Source organism: Motacilla alba, chromosome 24 (assembly GCF_015832195.1).
Source record: "Motacilla alba alba isolate MOTALB_02 chromosome 24, Motacilla_alba_V1.0_pri, whole genome shotgun sequence".
NCBI lineage: Eukaryota > Metazoa > Chordata > Aves > Passeriformes > Motacillidae > Motacilla > Motacilla alba.
In genome coordinates this window covers 1,481,618-1,499,488 of record NC_052039.1, presented here as the reverse complement: position 1 = coordinate 1,499,488, position 17,871 = coordinate 1,481,618, and the positions used below count along the sequence as shown (strand labels likewise).

The following is a 17,871-nucleotide window of genomic DNA, read 5'->3' as shown; positions in this document are numbered from 1 at the left end:
AAGGTTTTGTAAGGATAAATTGTTTAATTAAGAAATTACACTGAAATACTTTTTTATTTTTAAGTTAATAACTAATTATTTGTGACTTGTTTTATTTATATTTAAAATTTATAATTTTAATTATAGATTTGTAATTTATTTAACTTTAATATTTATTTTATTAATATTTAATATTGTTATTTTAATTTTTATTATTGTTTTATTTATTTAATTTTTGATATTAATTTATTTAATTATTATTTAAAATTTTAATTAATTATATAATATTATTTAAACTTATGAGGAAGAAGGTGAAGAAGAAGGATTAGTTTTTGTTTTAAAACTTCTATTTTGTTATATATAAAAATGATAGATAGAATTTATATTAAATATTACATATAATATATATTTACATATAAACAATATGATATATATAATTATGTATATTTTATCTATAAAATTTTGTTTTATCTATATAGAAATATAGTAATATTTTAAAATTTTAAATTTTAAGGTTTTTATTATGTGATATTATACACTTTTATTTAAACTATACACACGTCAGTTTTTGTCGGGTTTTCTGCCCACCCAGGGATGCCAGATGTGGGGTTTCACCCCGGATTGTGGGTGACCCCAAAAGATGGAAAAGTCCCTTCTCCAACCCGTGCCTTCAAAGAAAGACTCAGTAGTCTTCTGTTGTCTGTTCTCAAGGTTGTTTATTGTTGTTTATCTAAAAGATTCTTCTCCTGAGCTGCTGTGGCCCGTTCAGCAGCTCAGACAAAGGCACTCTGCCCTCCCAGGGGCTGCTGCCATCTTTTATATCACACATTACATGTTACATGTTTATACCTTTTCCCCAATGCCTACTATCTATATTGAATGGTGACTTTCTACTCTAAACCAATCTGTGAGTGCCAACATCACCAAAGACATGGAGGTGAGGAAGGAGAAAGAAAGAGGACAGGGCACACCCAAATCCCTCCATCTTAGAACCCCTGACCCCCATGTACAAAACTTGGACCCCTGCGTACAAGGCTTAAAACCCCCCTGTACAGCACTCAGAAATCCTTCCTTTCACTTCGTGATTATCTCTACTATGCTATCTAACTTGTGTGTGTGGCTTGTAATTCTTCATGCAGAGTTGGTGATTTGCTCCACGGGCTAAGATCAAAACCCCACGTGTGTCTTTGGCTGCATGCCAGGGTCTCAGAGCCCCCTGCCAGCGGCTCTGGCCATCCAGGACACCCAGAGGGATGTTCTGGATTCCGACAAGTTTTGTTTTATTATTTAGTTTTGGAAGGGTTTTTTACGGTTTTAAGTTAAATGTAGTGTTTTCTTGGGGGTGTTTGTCAGTACAGAAAGTTTAAAATTCTTAGTAACTAGAGTTCGAGCAGGTGGTGTCCCGACTTACTGTTTAGAAGGTTTTTTTACAGGTTTATGGTTAAATGTAGTGTTTTCTTGGGGGTTAGTGTTTGCCAGTCCAGCAAGCTTGCAATGCTCAGTAGCTGGGGTTCTGACAGCTGGTGTCTGCACTTACTTGAGAGGTCGCGTCCGACGCCGAGGGCCAGCCCGTCCTTGATCCAGAGCACGATGCCATTGTACTCGGGGATGGCGCAGAGCAGCGTCACCGGCTGCCCCGCGATCACCACCTGGTCCTGCGGCTGCTGCGTGAACGAGGACGCCTGGCCTGCACGGGGAACAAGAGAGGAACGGGACACTGTCAGCTCTGCAGCGGCTTCCAACCCCACGCAGTTCCTTGGGATGCAGCAGGCCAGCACGCTCCTGGCACAGCACAAATGGGAGACTGATCTCGGCGGCTCTTAATTACGTGTTTGCTTAATTACCTGATTGCCCTACAGAATGATAGAATGGGTTGGAAGGGACCTTAAAGCTCATCCTGTTCACAGGGAAAAATTCCTTCCCAATATCCCATCCAGCCCTGCCCTCTGGCAGTGGGAAGCCGGGAAGCCATTCCCTGTGTCCTGTCCCTCCATCCCTTGTCCCCAGTCCCTCTCCAGCTCTTCTGGAGCCCCTTCAGGCCCTGGCAGGGGCTCTGAGCTCTCCCTGGAGCCTTCTCCTCTCCAGGTGAGCACCCCCAGCTCTCCAGCCTGGCTCCAGAGCAGAGGGGCTCCAGTCCTGGAGCATCTCTGTGGCCTCCTTTGGACTCATTCCAGAAGCTCCAAATATTTCCTGCGCTGAGGACCCAGAGGTGGATACAGCACGTTGTGACAGACAAATATTTGCAATATTTTTGCTCCCCGGGGGGAAAAAAGCTCCAACCAAGAGGCACCAGCATTTCCTGTAACAGTTTTATTCCAAATTGTGGTGGTAGTGTTTGAGCCACAATGATCACAGACAGAGAAGCAGCAGGATGTTCAGCAGCAGCAATATTTTATATTACACATAATAAAAGAGGATGTTGATCTCCTGTTTCTGGGCCTTGCTCCCACCTCGTGTGCTCTTTGAAATCAGGATGTGCAAGGAAACAACCTGCTATAAAACATGCAGGGAAACAACCAACTGCTGCTGTTCTGCTCCCTCCCCAGGTGTCACCTCCTGGCATTTGCTGGGAGCTTCCCACACATCTGGAGGGGAAAGAAAAGCCCGGCTCTGCCTCAGCACTGCCTTTCTTGAAGCTGCATTGACAAATCTCTCCTCATCCTTCCCTACCTGCAATGCTGCAGTAACAAATCCCAGCCCCGGGTCATCTCCTGCCATCGCGGGATGTCTCACACCTCAGGTGTGACATGGCACTTCTCATTTTCCATAGGAAGCACTCGAGTCACTCTAACCTCTTCCACAGCAGAGTTTACTCAGCATTAAGTTTTATTTTCAGTCTCTCTTGGCTTTGCCATGATTGAAAATTATTCAGAGAATCAGAGAATCCCAGAGGGGTTTGGGTTGGGAGGGATCTTAAAGACCATCTCATTCCACCCCCTGCCAGGGGCAGGGACACCTTCCACCATGCCAGGGTGCTCCAAGCCACATCCAACCTAGCCTTGGATATTCCAGGGATTCAAAGTGTTCCAGGGATTCAAAGTGTTCCAGGGATTCAAAGTGTTAAATACTTTTTTTTTTTTTTCCATAATGAGTGCATGGGACAACCCCAAAATCTCCCAGCAGAGCCACAGTCTGAAGCTGGAAGATCCTAAATGTGGGGCCATTTCAGGCAGATCTGCTGATATCTGGGCTCCTGTGAGTACAGTCTTTTGTGTGAGTTGGTTGTCAAGCTTCCCAATTGCTCTGCCCCCACTTAGTCTTGCTCTGATTCTGGATTCAGGAGATGATCTGGAAAAGAGAGGTGTTGGGGGGAAGGCAGAAGCACTGAATTGCCCCTCACTGAGTTACCTGTGGGGCTTGTAGGACCAGGAGCCTCTCTGGGTTGGAATTATGGTCCTGCATGAGGCAGGAATTCAGAGCCTGTGCCCTCCAGTGAGTGTCTGCTCAGTCCATGGAAGGGGACTGGGCTGGAGGAAAAAAATTCCTCTTTAAAACCAATTTGTCAAAGCGGGACAGTCTCCATGTGATCCACCCCAAATCAATTCAATCCTAATTTACACTGACTCCATTTAATCATTGACTGATGATTAATCCAGAACCAAGGTTAAGTGTGACACAAGTTCTTGCATCTGAACTTGTTTCCAGATGAGCTGCAGGGCCTTTCCTACAGGGCAAGGCTCCAAAGCTCCATCATTTTCCAGCTCACGCTGTTGAACCAACGTGTGCCCCCACGAGTGCTTATATTTCAATTTAATTTATTATAGCTTCAGCTCGCTCTTAGCCACCTAAAGGAGCACAGGGGAAAGCAGAGCTGTCCTTTCGAAATTCCGGATGCTTTACATTACAGAAAGGTAAAAAGCCCAGCTGAAATTTTTGCAGATCTCCAGGAGCACCTTGGGCACTTTATTTGTGAGTATTTCGGAGATCCCAGGTCTCCCAGCACCCACATATCTCCAAGGAACTCTGATTTTCACCCCAGATACTCTAGAAGAGAAGTGGTGGCTCTTGGCATGCTGCTGCCTGCACGACAGGGCAGGTTAATTCCAGAGGAGATTGCAGTTTTTCCTGCTGGGAGGCACTCACTGGAAGTCATGGTGGCCTCTGACACAAACCCTTGTGCTGAGATTTAAATATTTGATTTCAAAGGGAATATGAGTCAGCTCTGTATTTTTTGGTTTTGGATTCCTAAAGGACAAACACTCCTAGGATAGCAGGGAAAATGGGATGAGAGAGAAAAGTCAGAAAGCAGAAAAAGTGGGTGTTTTGCTTTGTTGTTTTGTTGTTTTATTTTAATATATACTTTCCACCCACTAACTGGGTTTTCACAGCTCACTCTGTAATCCTGACAATTCTCAAGGCAGAGCTGGGCGAGCAGGGACAGCTCAAGAAGGCAGCAATAACCCAAAAAGATTTGTTTTATCAGTGAGAATTATCAGGTTGTCAGCTGGGAGCTGCACGAGCTCTAATGAGAACGCAGAGGCACAAAGTGGTGTCTCTGCCCTCTGCAAATGCCCATTAAGCACAGGCTTCATTTGGTAATTGCTGCTGGAAATGAAGCTCTTTTTATGTTTTATTTTTCCTTTTTCTCTTATTTCTTGATTTGTTTTAAAGATGAGCTGATGGCCATGGAAAATCAGAGCAGAAACATGGCATATGTCTCCTGTATTTTCCTTCCCTGTGTTTGTTCAGTGTGAAGAATTGTCACTTAAACCCATTTTTTATTCACCCAAGGCTCCATTTCAGCTAGAAACAGCTCAGACTCAGTCACAGGAGAGGAAAGATGGGTGTAAGGACCTTAAGAGCATTACCTGGCCCAGTCCCTGCTCCTCAGCAGGATCATCTCTCCCTAAATCTCAGATAAAAAAAAAGAAAAAAGTACTGAAGACAGAGCTCAACTCACTTTTAAATCAGCTTAAAGTCTGATTACTGGGTTTAACTGGGTTTGGAAGATCAGAGGCCTGCCCACGTTACAGCTTATGTCTTAATGTCAAAGGAACAAGTAATTTGCAGAAAAGTTTTAAGGGAGATAAGATACTTGACAGAAAATAACTGAAAATGGGGAGATTGGGAAAGGGTGATTTACAAATGCAGGCTGAGCGTTTTCAGCTACAAGAAAATGGGCTGAAAGATGTCAGTTGGGTATTTTTCCAGGAATGTTTAAAATGGAATTACAAAATGATGCTTTGGTTTCAAAGCAGGAGGTTTGACTCCAACCTGTTGAGCAAGCAGGAGCTCCCCAGCTTCTCCCCTTCCACTATACAGAGTTTCAGCCATAAATACTGGTTAATCCAAATCTCTGCAGAATAGGAGCTCATCAGAGAATCATGGAATTGTTTGGGTTGGAAGGGAACTTAAAAGCCCATCCAGTTCCTCGTCCTGCCATGGCAGGGACACCCTCCACTGTCCCAGGCTGCTCCAAGCCCCATCCAGCCTGGCTGTGGACACTGCCAGGGATCCAGGGGCAGCCCCAGCTGCTCTGGGCACCCTGTGCCAGGGCCTGCCCACCCTCCCAGGCAACAATTTTCCCAATATCCCATCCATCCCTGCCCTCTGGCAGTGGGAGCCTTTCCCTGTGTCCTGTCCCTCCATCCCTTGTCCCCAGTCCCTCTGCAGCTCTCCTGGATCTCCTTCAGGCCCTGGCAGGGGCTCTGAGCTCTCCCTGGAGCCTTCTCCTCTCCAGGTGAGCACCCCCAGCTCTCCCAGCCTGGCTCCAGCCCTGCAGCATCTCAATGGGCTGCTCTGGACTTGCTCCAGTTGGTTCCAGATCCTCCCTGTGCTGGGACCCAGAGGCAGATACAGCTCACCACATGAGCCCAACAAGAGTCCAGGCATGGCACCCTCATCACCCATCTCCTTGTCACCTCCTGGTGCACAAAGCATCCCCAAATCTGGATTTGGGAAGTGCTGCTTAGCAAAGCGGGGAGATGCAACAACATGTCCATGTGCCCCCAACCCAAGTGTAGCCCTGTTTTACTTCCACATCCCATCTTCCCTCAAGTGTGAAGACTTGGAATATTTTGAAAGAAATGACTCAGTTGATGCCTGGCTTCCTGGGAACTTCACAGGGAGTCACTGGGCACTGACCCTGCCCCTGAGAGTATCTGCGTGAGGATCTGCCCATCCAGCACAGAGATGCTCCAAGCAGAAGCAAAGCTCAGAGCTCTGAATTCATTGTTGAATGTTTTGGTTTTGTTTTAAAAGCAAGCAGCTATGGAAATGAGATGCTAACGATGCCATTTGGCCAGGGTCCAGCACAAGCCCAGTGTCCCACCTGCACTCTGGAGCTGCCCTGCAGCTGGACGTGTGCTGTCACCACAGGTCACCTGCTGTGACCAGAGGAGCTCTTGATCCCAGAACCTTTCCATCTCCTCCTGCTTGCTGCTTTGCCCCTCTCCCTGAAGAGCTGCCAGACACCAGCAGGACCCCCTTGCTGGCCCCCTAGCTCCTACCTTCCTCAAGGAGTCTCTCCATGGGGGGCACTTCTGAAGCCACAGAAATCCTGAAGGGCAGGAACAAAAGGGGACAATAAAGGCACCACGGTGAAGAGCAAGCAGGCAAGAACACTAACCCTGCTTTCAAAAACCCCAGGCTGGATTCTTGTGAAGTCACAAGCGTGTCATAAAAGCTAAAGGAAGAAAAAAGGAGGGAAAAAGAGAGAGCCACTTTAGAACTCTTTCTATTTCCTTAATGGATTTTGCACCTGTGGCTCCTGTTTCTCTGTGTTTCTCTGTAATGTCGCCTTGTTCTTTCAAACAAAGGCTGAGACTCCTCTGTTTGTGACTTCCAAGGGAAATAACAGTGCCAGGGCATTGCTTTTCAGATGTCTCAACGCCCACGGATGGCGAGAAGGCCCAAAAATCCTGTTTAACAACCCAGAAAACAGAGGAAGGCACCTACACAATGACATTGCCACGGTCTGTGCTGCAGCAGGACCTTGAAGCCCCTTCCATCGCTGAAGCCAGAGTCTGTGACAGGCTTTTAAAGCTCTCTAAAGACTGAAATCTGTTTGCATGAGTTCCTGGCTGAATTATTTCAGCTTGCAGCCTCCTGTGCCCAAACCAGCAACCGGGAGCAGCAGAAAGTTAAATTTTCATTACCCAAGAGGAGTGAGTATTGTAGTAGGAAGCGAGGGACTCACCGAGGGAACAATGACTCATTAGAAATGGAGACATTGTGGCTGCTTTTATGTAAGTGAAGCTTTGAATGTCCATTGTGCTCTGAAAAGAATTAGTCCTTTTTGTTGAGGAGAGCACAGAAGTGGAGAAGGAGGACTATGAGCTCCTTGTCAAAATATTACTGTTCTAAAATGAAAGGCCTGGTGATTAGGAGTGGTGGGACATCCTCCTTGTCCCTCAGTGGGAAGAGCTGATCCTTCCCTCAGCTTGGAGCCGTCACGACGCGTGGTAGGAGGATGATCAAGGGGGCTGCTGTGAGACATCCTAATCCTACACAACATCCCAGAAGGGGCTGTCTTCAGACCAAGCAGATCCCACCCGATGGAAATCAGGGCATTTCAGCCCAGGGGCTGAATTACACCTGATTTCAGGAAAATCAGCCCAGCTTGGGGCTGGTTTCTCGTGGCATGACACCTGGAGATGGAGCTGTCTCTTGGCCAGGGAGAGGGCTGGGAAGAGATGGCTCCGTGCCCACACTTTCCCAGCAGAGCAGGGCCTGGCTCTGCATCACCCCACGCAGCTCATACTGTGGCTGTGTGACAAACAGGCTGGTTCTCAGTGCTCCTTTGGGTCCCCTCCCTGGAGCCAAGGACACTGAGCCCCCTGCACAGGGCCCATCGTGCCCAGAACATGTGCTCGCATTGATTTTCAGATGAGGAGGAAGAGCAAGCAGACAAAAGCTTTACATTATTTACAAAGCTCTCTGGAATTGTCAGTCATGGGGAAGCACAGGGAAGAGCCGTGCAGGCTGCAGAGCTGCTCATCACCTGCCTGCAGCCCATTCCCTCCCTGGTGGGACACAACACCCAGACCTGCGCTGAGGTGGAGCCCAAGGCCTGGCCGGGTACAGAGCACAGGGAGCCACGTCTTCCCAGGGGCAAGGATTTCTCCAGACAAGGACAGAGATGAGCTTTTCTTACACCAGCAGAGAAAGAAACAGCTGTGGCTGCCCAGACAGGAGCAGAGGGATGGCACCAGTGATGCTGTCCTCAGTGAGGGGATGAGGGTCAGCCTCCCCACAGGACAGCCCCTTGCTGTTGATGGCCACAGCCATGTCAGACACTTCCTTGGGCTTCACTGCACAAATAAGAGAGGTAGCTTGAGTTCAGCCCTTGCATAAGATTTCAGTTTTTTTAAATTTGGCTTCCTTGGGGAGAAAATAAAATCAAATCTGTTTGAACAAAAATGTCAGTTTGGCCTTTTTTTGAGAGACTGCATAAGTCTGGCTCACGTGGCCTCAGTGCTGAATTATTCAACTTGAAAGAAACCAAAGCACAACACCTTCAGTCAAGGGATGACTCAGGTGTATGGCACAGTGCTGGTCACTGACCGGCTGTGTGACCTGGCAGAGGTGTCCCTGCTCCAGGAGGGAAGCAGGAGCTGAGCTCGTGCCTTGCTCACCCACAAACACTCAGGGAGATGAGGCTTTCCCTGGAAGCACAGCCTGGGGGTCCCCATTGATCCCAGCCACCTGTGCAGCTCCCAGGGGAAGGTGTGGGATGCACTGAGGTGAAACCGCAGCCCAAAGGGATGCCCAGGAAAAGCAATGAAAAGTAGGGCAACGAATCTGGGGAAGAGGCTGGAGCACCAGGACAGGCTGAGGGGGGCTGGAGGAAAGGAGGCTCGAGGGGACCTTCTCCCTCTCCACAGCTCCCTGACTGGAGGGGGCAGCCAGGTGGGGGCCAGACTCTGCTCCCAGGGAACAAAGGACAGGACAAGGAAATGGCCTCAAGTCACAGCAGGGGAGGTTTAGGTTGGGCATTTAGGAAAGTGTTCTTCACAGAAAGGGTTGCAAAGCATTGGAAGGGGCTGTCCAGGGCAGTGGTGGGGTCTCTGAACCTGGGGTGCTCACAAGACGTGTGGATGTGGCACCTGGGACATGGCTTGGTGATGAATATGTTGGAGGTGCTGGTTGAGGGTTGGACTTGATGATCTTAAGTATTTTTCAAACTAAATAACCTGTGGTCCTAATGCCAGCTGCCAGAGCAGAGTTTAAGGTGCAAAGGCAGTGCTCTGCTCTCCTGCCTGGCCTTTGGGAATGCGTTGTCTCCTGGCCTTGACCAGCTCTCAGCAAGCCCACGTGCTGGGCTGAGCTCATCCTGCAGTGATGTCAGATGTTTTCCTGGCACCGCTTTGAGAGGAGCCATCAACATCCCACTGTGTCCACTAAGTAGCTTCAAACAGGAAACAGGGAAATTTTGAGTAAGATATTAAACCTTTCAGAGATCTTTTTGTCTATTAGTCACAGAGGCAAGAGATCTGAACTATCGAGTGTTCCGCTGGCTTTGATACCCACATGAAATCCCAGCACTGCTTTCAAAGTCACTGCGAGGAGTTTGATCAGCCATGCAGAAAGGGCTGAAATGTCATCGGCTGCTCTGTTATTAGCTGCCAATTGGGAAAGGTGTAAGAGTATCCTTACCGTGGGATATTTATTAGCAAACTCTTCCCAGCAGCAGCCTGGAGAATTACCTCTTGTGAGATTAAACGCCTGCTCCTGGGAGCTGCACTGATAGGAAACAAACTAATGTACTGCATCAAGACGCCAAAAAGCAGCATTCAAGTGACCTTCTGGACTGGATCACACTGAATATTCCAGCTGCGTGTATGGCTCCAGGCTCCCTGGATGGCTCCTGGCTCTGTGGAGGGCTCCTAGCTTTGTGGATGGCTCCAGGCTCCCTGGATGGCTCCAGGCTCTGTGCCTGGCTCCAGGCTCCATGGATGGCTCCCTCCAGGCTCCGTGGATGGCTCCTGGCTACACAGATGCCTCCAGGCTCCATAGATGGCTCCAGGCTCCCTGGGTAGCTCCTGGCTATGTGGATGGCTCCAGGCTCCGTGGATGGCTCCTGGCTCCATGGATGGCTCCAGGCTCTGTGGATGGCTCCAGGCTCCCTGGGTGGCTCCTGGCTGCTCTGCTCTCACAGCCCCACGTGCTGCCCAGATACCCCGAGCTCTGAGCAGGCAGCATTATCTCCTATTAGACAAGCTGCCAGAGCTGGGATGCGTGCTTTGGGGCACACAGGACTTTTGCAGGGTTGGAGGTAGAGGCAGCAAACTGGATTAGGTGGTGTTTTACCCAGTGCCAGCACAAGAGGAGGGGGAAAACAGGCAAGCTGTTGCAGGGGTGTGGCAGAGGAGCTGAAGGGTCAAAGAGGCAAGAGGCAAAGCTGGTGATGTCACTAAAGCTGTGGCAGAGGTGTGAGAGCTTCCCCACACCCTGGGCTGGGGCCAGCACCTCATCCCAGTGCCTGGGCTGCCGTGGCTCCCTCTCCAGGGGCAGCTGTAAGCTCTGAGCCTGTGCCGAGGCTGCTCAGGGCACAGGGTGATGCCTGTCCTTGCTGGGAACAGGGACAGTGGCACCAGCCACTGTTCCAGAGGCACTGGAAACCCTGGGCAGGCGCTGAGCACCAATCCCTCATAGAGACAAGAGCAGAGGGGAATAGATTTCCTCCCATTGATCCACCTGCAGGCCTGGCTCCACTGAGCACTGCCAATGACTCCAAGAAATATTTTGTTACCAGCGCTCCTGAGGAAGCTGTGGCACAGTAAGAAATCACCATTTGTTCTCCTGTCAAGGTGCAGTGTCCTGGCACAGCTCCCCAGGCCAGGCTGATGGGCTCAGAGGGGGAGAACAGAGCAGGGGATGCTCCTCCTCTGGTAATTCCAGCCAGCAGCTCTCTCTGTGGCAACTCCAGCTGCTTTTTGGATGATAACTATTTGTAGCTCAGAAAGGAGGTGGCAGGTTCCCAGCTGCAGGAGTTTTGCACAGATGCTCCTGGGACCTAAAACCTCCCATCTGAATCCACAGAGAAGAAAAAGGAACCTTCTAAAAATAACAGTGGATGCGCAAATCAGTGGGCAGCAGCCTGCCTGCACCAGGTCTCCCAGATAAAATCCTTAAGGATTTTATCCTTTGTGACCTTATGAAATCTCTCAGGTGATCCCCCTTTCCTGGATTACAGTAAATCCAAGAGCCTCCCCTTTGCCCACCCTTTGTTCCCAGATCAGGGCTGCTCTTTTGAAATAGAGTCCTTTAAATCTCAGCTCATCTTTGAGTTAGAGGGCACAGAGGACACTCGTCTGTAGGAAAACGAGAAGGATGAATAATCCATTTCACAAACGATTTGGAGATTTCAAAGTCTGGCTCTGCTCCCAGGAAGAGCGGCAACTGGAAGTTGTGCAGTTCACGGGGTGGAAAATTAGAGCAAAGAGCTTGCCTTGGGTCGCACCATGTTTCACTTCCATCCTCGTTTTTCAAAATCTGTTATCGCACGCTATGAGGCATGGAGAGAAATCAGAATGAAGATGCAGCTCAGAACAGAAAATGCAGATATTGAATGTTACATTCTCTGCATATGGAAGCGGGGTTGGACGATGTTTAAGGTGTCCTCCAACCCAAACTTCTCTGGGATTCTATAATATTAAAATGAGCGGAAAATTCTGCTCCTTCTCACAATAATTTTAACTAGTCTTGCTACAGAGTGGTGAGACATTGAATAGATTGGAGAATCCATCCAAGGAGTGGTTAAATGAGTCTCTCTACAGGGTGTTTCCATCTCTGCAGGTGTTGAAGTGCCACCATTGAAAATTCCCCTACCAGATACTTCCCTGAACAAGAAACACCTTGGTGGCACTGAAGCTCATGGATGGAAGGAAGAGAAGGCAGGAATAAATCTTATTATTCCCTGGAAGACTGGGAAGCTGCTGTCTGCATGAAACATCACCTGGGTGGCTTTTGGGGGAGCTCCTGGCCAGATGAGCTCTGGGATATTGCAGAGCAGGCTGCGGACTCGCTCCAGCTCCTGCTGTTTACCAGAGCAGGGCGGGATTGCTCGGGGTTATGTTGTGTGAATTATCAGCTCTGAAGATGAAGTGGAGTGAGAATTAGCAGGTTTCTGCTATAATTATTGTTTGCTTGGATTTTTACAAGTGGAAGTGATTGTAAATATGTGCATTTTTTTTACACATGCCAGATTCATATTTAAAATTAAAACAAATTATTCTGAAAAACAGCCTAAAGTGAAGTATATACAATACAAACACACAAAAAAAAAAGTGGCAGGGGGAAGGCAGGAGGGGTTGGAGATGCTGAGATGAACAGACAGGGAGCAGATCATCTCTGAGGAGGAAATGTTTCACACACGTGCCCATCTTGTTATCCCAGGAAGGTGCTTAAAAATTCACTTACTTCTCTGTCTATATGTGGAAGCTTAATAAAAGCTCCCCTGCATGAAAATCTTGGCTACACTATCCCCAGAGCCAAGGAAATACCTAGAAAGTTCATTTATCCATCACAGAAGAAGCCAGTGACCTGCACCACTGCTGACAACAACCAGCTGCTGCTTCTTACCTGGGTTTTACCCAGTAAAGCAAAGAACCATGAAAAATGAGAGGTAACATGAATCCAGTCCATATTTACAGCCCTGCAACTGCTTTGTCAGCCCAGGTGCAGTCCTGGGAGAAGGCCCAGGGAAGGGGCTGTGCCTTGTCAGACAGACCCCGTGGCTTGTCCCCTTCCCTGCTGGAGGAGAAGGGAGGCTCGGAGGGGACTCGGATTATTTAACACCGATTTTGCTGTTTGTTTTGTCACCAACTCCTTCTCAATGCTCCCCGCTGCAGAGTCAATGGCTGCCTGGTGCAAAACCCCGGTCCAAGAGCAGATTAGCACATTCCAGCCTGCTGAGTTAATTAGCAGGTAATGAGAGATGCTGTCAATAAACTCAGTTGCGTCTGACCCCCCTCCTGGGCGCTGCCTGCAGGACTCGGGAATGACGAGCCCTGCTGGGGTCACTTAGGAGATGATGTGCTCTCACCCCAGAGCAGAGGCAGAGCTTTGGGAGAGTTCACACAGCCAGCACAGCAACAAAGGCCTTTCACTCAGGTTCTTGGGGGACAGCTGGGGGAAATGCTTTCCCACCTGGTTTGCTGGTACAGGAGCCCTTGCTCAGGGTTCAGAGCTGGTAGTGTAAAGCCAGGAGTCAAAGTGAAAGGAACTTCATTATCATTAATCAGGAGTTGGACTTGGTGATCCTTGTAGATCCCTTCCAAGTCAATGTTTTCTAGTATTGCATTATTCTCTAAGTATAGAATTATACTCCCTTGGAGTAAATCAGTGGGAATCTCTCCCCAAGGATTCCCCACTCTTGAGAACTTATCCGCAGTGGGGATAAATATCCCTAAGGAAAAACAAACAAACAAACAAATAAGGCTGGTTTGCAGCTTAAATCAGAGCAAATTTCAAATGCAAGTCCATTCTCAGGCTGAAATCCTGAGGAATGGTGTGAGGAAAGTCCCCAAACAGTAACAGTTGCCTGTGCCACGCACATTTCTGTCTTGAGGAAAAGCTCTCTGCCTTCAAGGCGGCAGGAACATAACCTGTTTGAGGCCTTAGAGAGAGACACATAACCATCATCATCATTTTTAAGGAGCAATGTGCACCACAGTGCCTTACGGACACCTATAAATTACCCAGCACTCGCCTGCCAGCTCAGCCTAAGCTCGATATTGCCTGCAGTAATTATTTGGATCAAATGCAGTTTATCTGCTTCATATTTGTGTTTCTGTGCTCTCTGGTAACTTATAAATGTCATTGCAGTGTTTATTTGTTATAATGAAACTTAATGACGTTTGAAACCAATGGCTGTGGTTGCAGGCTGCAGGTTCGAAGTAATCTCTTCATCTTTGAAGCAGGAGGCCCAATGATAACATTAAATTATCCTACAGAAAAGGAAGATGTATGCAGACAGATATCCAGGCCTGTGTATTATTCATTGGAGAGATGACTAGCAATGAGCCACAGTGCCTAAGGCGACGGACTCAAAGCATTGTCACCCAGCAAGGCAAATGTTCCTGTCCAAGGGGAGCCAGTTGTCAAGCCACAAGCCCAAGTGCATCTCAATCTGTTTTATTAAACCTTCGAAGGCATGCTGGGGTGGCTGGGTGCCAGACGCCCGTGTGAGATGGCTGGCAGGGAAGAAATGAGGTGGGGCTACTGTAAAACAGGGGAGCTGTGTCAGGAGGGGGGGCATCCAGCTTTGGGAGGCATCAGAGGGATGGGGAGCAGAGCAGGAGTGCTGGGACCTCATCCAAGCCAGTTGCTGGGTGCTGAAGGTTGTTCTCCCTCCATGCAAGACCCAGAATAAACTTTTCTTGCTTTGCTTCAGGCACTGCTCCTTGTCCTCTCTCCTTCTGAATAATTTCCTCCCTTGGTTTCTATTTCTGTGTGTATTTATAGACTCTGGTCGTGTCTCCCCTTGAGCCTCCTCCAGACTATATAAATTTACCTCCTCCAGTCTCTCCTCTTACAACCTGCTGTCGAATCCCTGGGCCATTCCTGCCACCGCAGTCAGAATTCTCCCTGGCTGTGCTCCTGCTCCCCCCTGCAGGGCCCGGCGCTGCTGCGGTGCCAGTCCCATCGCAGCCCACGTGGAGCTGCACAATTACTGCTGCTGATCACCTCGGGACCTGCTGAAGCAAAATGCCCGTGGCAACAGCCAGGAACATCTTTCCCTCAGCTCCCTCCGTGCTGTCAGGAGTGTGGAAGTACCCAGCACTCAAAGAGCTTTAACTCCTGCAGCACAATTGAGCTGTGGAACTTCTGGTGTTTGAGCTGCTTTCCTTCACATGGGCTGGGCTGGTGCTCCCACACCTCCTGCTCAGGCTGCTGCATCCCCCAGGAATATGGAAACAGCCTCACTAGACACCTCCTCACAAGGGCAGTGAAACTTTAGGGTCTGCAGGAAACTGGGCCCCAGTGAAGTTTGGCTTTTTGTCTTCATCTGCTTCTCCTGCACGGGGTCAGACAGGTCTGGAAATGCCCTGTGCTGCAGCATCTGCCCCCAGCAGCAAAGCTCCATCCTCTGCCCTGGCCCTGAGCAATGGGACAGTGTGGCTAGAGGGTGAGGGAAAGAGTTCTCAAATGAGATCCCACCTCCAGCTGGGGGTCTTCATCATTGGAAGGACACAAACCAACTGCAGTGAGGCCAGAGGAGGTGATAGAGATGCTCTGAGGGCTGGAGCCCCTCTGCTCTGGAGCCAGGCTGGCAGAGCTGGGGGTGCTCACCTGGAGAGGAGAAGGCTCCAGGGAGAGCTCAGGGCCCCTTCCAGGCCTGAAGGGGCTCCAGGAGAGCTGGAAAGAGACTGGGGACTAGGACCTGGAGGGACAGGACACAGGGAATGGCTCCCACTGCCAGAGGGCAGGGCTGGATGGGATATTGGGAAGGAATTTTTCCCTGTGAGGGTGGGCAGGCCCTGGCACAGGGTGCCCAGAGCAGCTGTGGCTGCCCCTGGATCCCTGGATGTGTTGAAAGCCAGGCTGGACAGAGCTTGGGGCAACCTGGGAGAGTGGAAGGTGTCCCTGTTCATGGCAGGGGATTGGAACAAGATGGTCTTTAAGGCCCCTATCAACCCAGACATTCCGTAATTCTTTGATTCTCTGAAACCCATGAGTCTCTCTTTCCCAGGGCTGTTGTGTGAAGCCATTCCAAATCCCTGAACTGCCCTGAGGGTGCCAATGTTTAGAGCTTCAGTTTCATGTGATTGTAGGGCAAGATTGTTTCCCCCAGACCCTCCAAGGACCAGCCTATGGGGCACATCCATCACTGGCATCTCTGTACCTGGCATCAGCTGAGGTCCCTGCCCTGGGCACCTGTGGGGCAGGGAGGTGACCCCTGCAGAGGGCAAACCCTACAAGCAAACACTGGTCAGTACTTTATTCAGTGACCACCAGGAGTGCAGGAAGGCTCACTCACTTCACCCACCTGAGCACCTGGATGGGAACCAGAGGCATTGTTGGCAGACAGGCTACCTGATGACAACTGACAAGAGAAATTCATCTTCATTACTCACAATCCTTACACAGCCAGAGCTAGAGACCCCCCTGCAAGGATCCCACCACTAAGAGCCCAGATCTGATTTCCCAGCCCCCAGATCTGATTTCCCTTTGCTCAGACCTCTTTTCCAGCTGGAAGCACCTTGGATTAACTAACACACCTGTCCCTAGGTCCTTGCAGCCCCCAGAGCCTGGGCAGGTCTCCCATCCACACTCCCACTGGATCTAACATTGCTTAAAACCTCGGTGACATCGATTAATGAGGAGGAGAGACCTGTGCAGGGCCACCTGCAATGCCCTTGATGGAAACCCTTGAAAAGGGAGTTAATTCCGGACTCTGGCCGCGCTCGGCTCGGAGGGGATGCAAGCTCTGCCGCCTCCCAAGCAGCTCTGGAAACAAACAAGTTGACAAATGAGGCTGCCTCTTAATGAAGCTGCAGCCAAAGTCAATACTCGGCCCTTCTATCAGGGCACAGATCAAAGATGGTCTCAAGGGCAAACGACCTCGGCAGGGGTGGGACAGCTGTCACTCAGAGGAGGGAGGGGATGGCTTGAAATGAAAAGGAGCAGCCTCAGAAGCAGAGGGAGACAAGGGCAACTTGCAGAAGCAGAAAGGAAGAGGATTTAGGAGACATGCAGAAGGTGGGGGAAGCCTTTCTTCCAGGCCTAGAGTGCTCTGTCTGCAGTTAAATCCTGGTATTCTCTCTGTCTCCACATCCAGAGCTACAGCCTCACAAACCTGTATTTCAGCTATTTCTCTGCAGAAGTTTTCACAGCCGACAAAAGACTGAAATGGGGAAGGATTAAGTTTCCCCCATCTATTTACAAGTATCTTGAGGGGTTTAAAACTTCACCTCCAAGTTAGGTACACTTGGGATGCTTTTTGGGGGGCAGGAATGGGCAAGAAGGAAGAAAAACAGCACAACAGATAAGGAGACCCCTCCCACAACAACAGATCAGCTCCCCAATATCTACAGCTGTTGGCAGCTTGGAGGAAGGATATTCTCACCAGGCAGTTGGGCCCTGCAGCTGCTTTAGATCCATCAATGTCCACTGCACCCTCCAAGCCACCACTTCAGGCTGTCCCCTGTCCCACAGAGCAGCCTCACTACAGGGAATGGCTGGGACAGGAGCCCTTTGGTGGTTGGTGTGAGCTGGGACTCACCTGACCTGATCCCAGCCTGGCTTGGACAAACCCCTGGATGCAATTCCATAGCCCGGCTCTGGCTGGCTGGGAGCAGGCTCTGGGGCAGAGATTGTTCCCTCCCTGTTTGGGAGGTGCCACAGCACCTGGCCCAGCATGGACTTGACCCTCAGCTGAAGGTGAGCCCACCCAGTCGTTTCCTGTCTCCAGAAAAATCCACGGGCAGCTCAGCTCCCCCTTTGAAAGCTCCAGGATTGAACACTGGTCTGAGCTGATGGCAACAACAACCCAGCACACTTATCTCCAGGTCAGCCTAAATATTTCATTTAGCTTCTAAAGGACTCAATGCCTTTCTCTCTTTCTTCCTTTATTTTAAATCTCGGAATGCTACTGACTCTCATGCATATTGATGAGGATCATTAGTCACTGAACATTTCACTTCCCTTCTCTTTTCCCGTCTATATAAAAGCTTCATCTTTGTTAAAGGGAAAAAAAAAAAAACAAACCATCTCAAGTTATATCTCTGGATATGCTTTAAGATTAGCTCCATTAATACATTTATAGAGGAGTAAATACCCATGGGAGCAAATACTGGGTGTAAAAGGGAAATACTGACTCTGAGACTGCTGCTGCACTGGAGGGAACGGGGAAGGTTTGTGGCTGATGTTCTTTGCCCTCTGAAGGTTCATCGTGGCAGCCTTGGGTACTAAATAATCCTTGCATTGGCTGCCTGGCCCGGGGGA

General features: G+C 49.3%; 1 protein-coding gene across 4 annotated transcripts in view; it reads right to left on the bottom strand.

Annotated features, from left to right (window-relative positions):
* The window catches only part of KIRREL3 (kirre like nephrin family adhesion molecule 3), a 368,481-nt gene that overhangs the window by 102,752 nt on the left and 247,858 nt on the right, over nucleotides 1-17,871 (bottom strand). For all 4 annotated transcript variants that reach the window (XM_038161414.1, XM_038161415.1, XM_038161416.1 and 1 more), the window contains one exon: nucleotides 1,517-1,666. In XM_038161414.1, coding sequence (XP_038017342.1) covers nucleotides 1,517-1,666 — 150 coding nt within the window. The remainder of the gene's footprint in view (nucleotides 1-1,516; nucleotides 1,667-17,871) is intronic.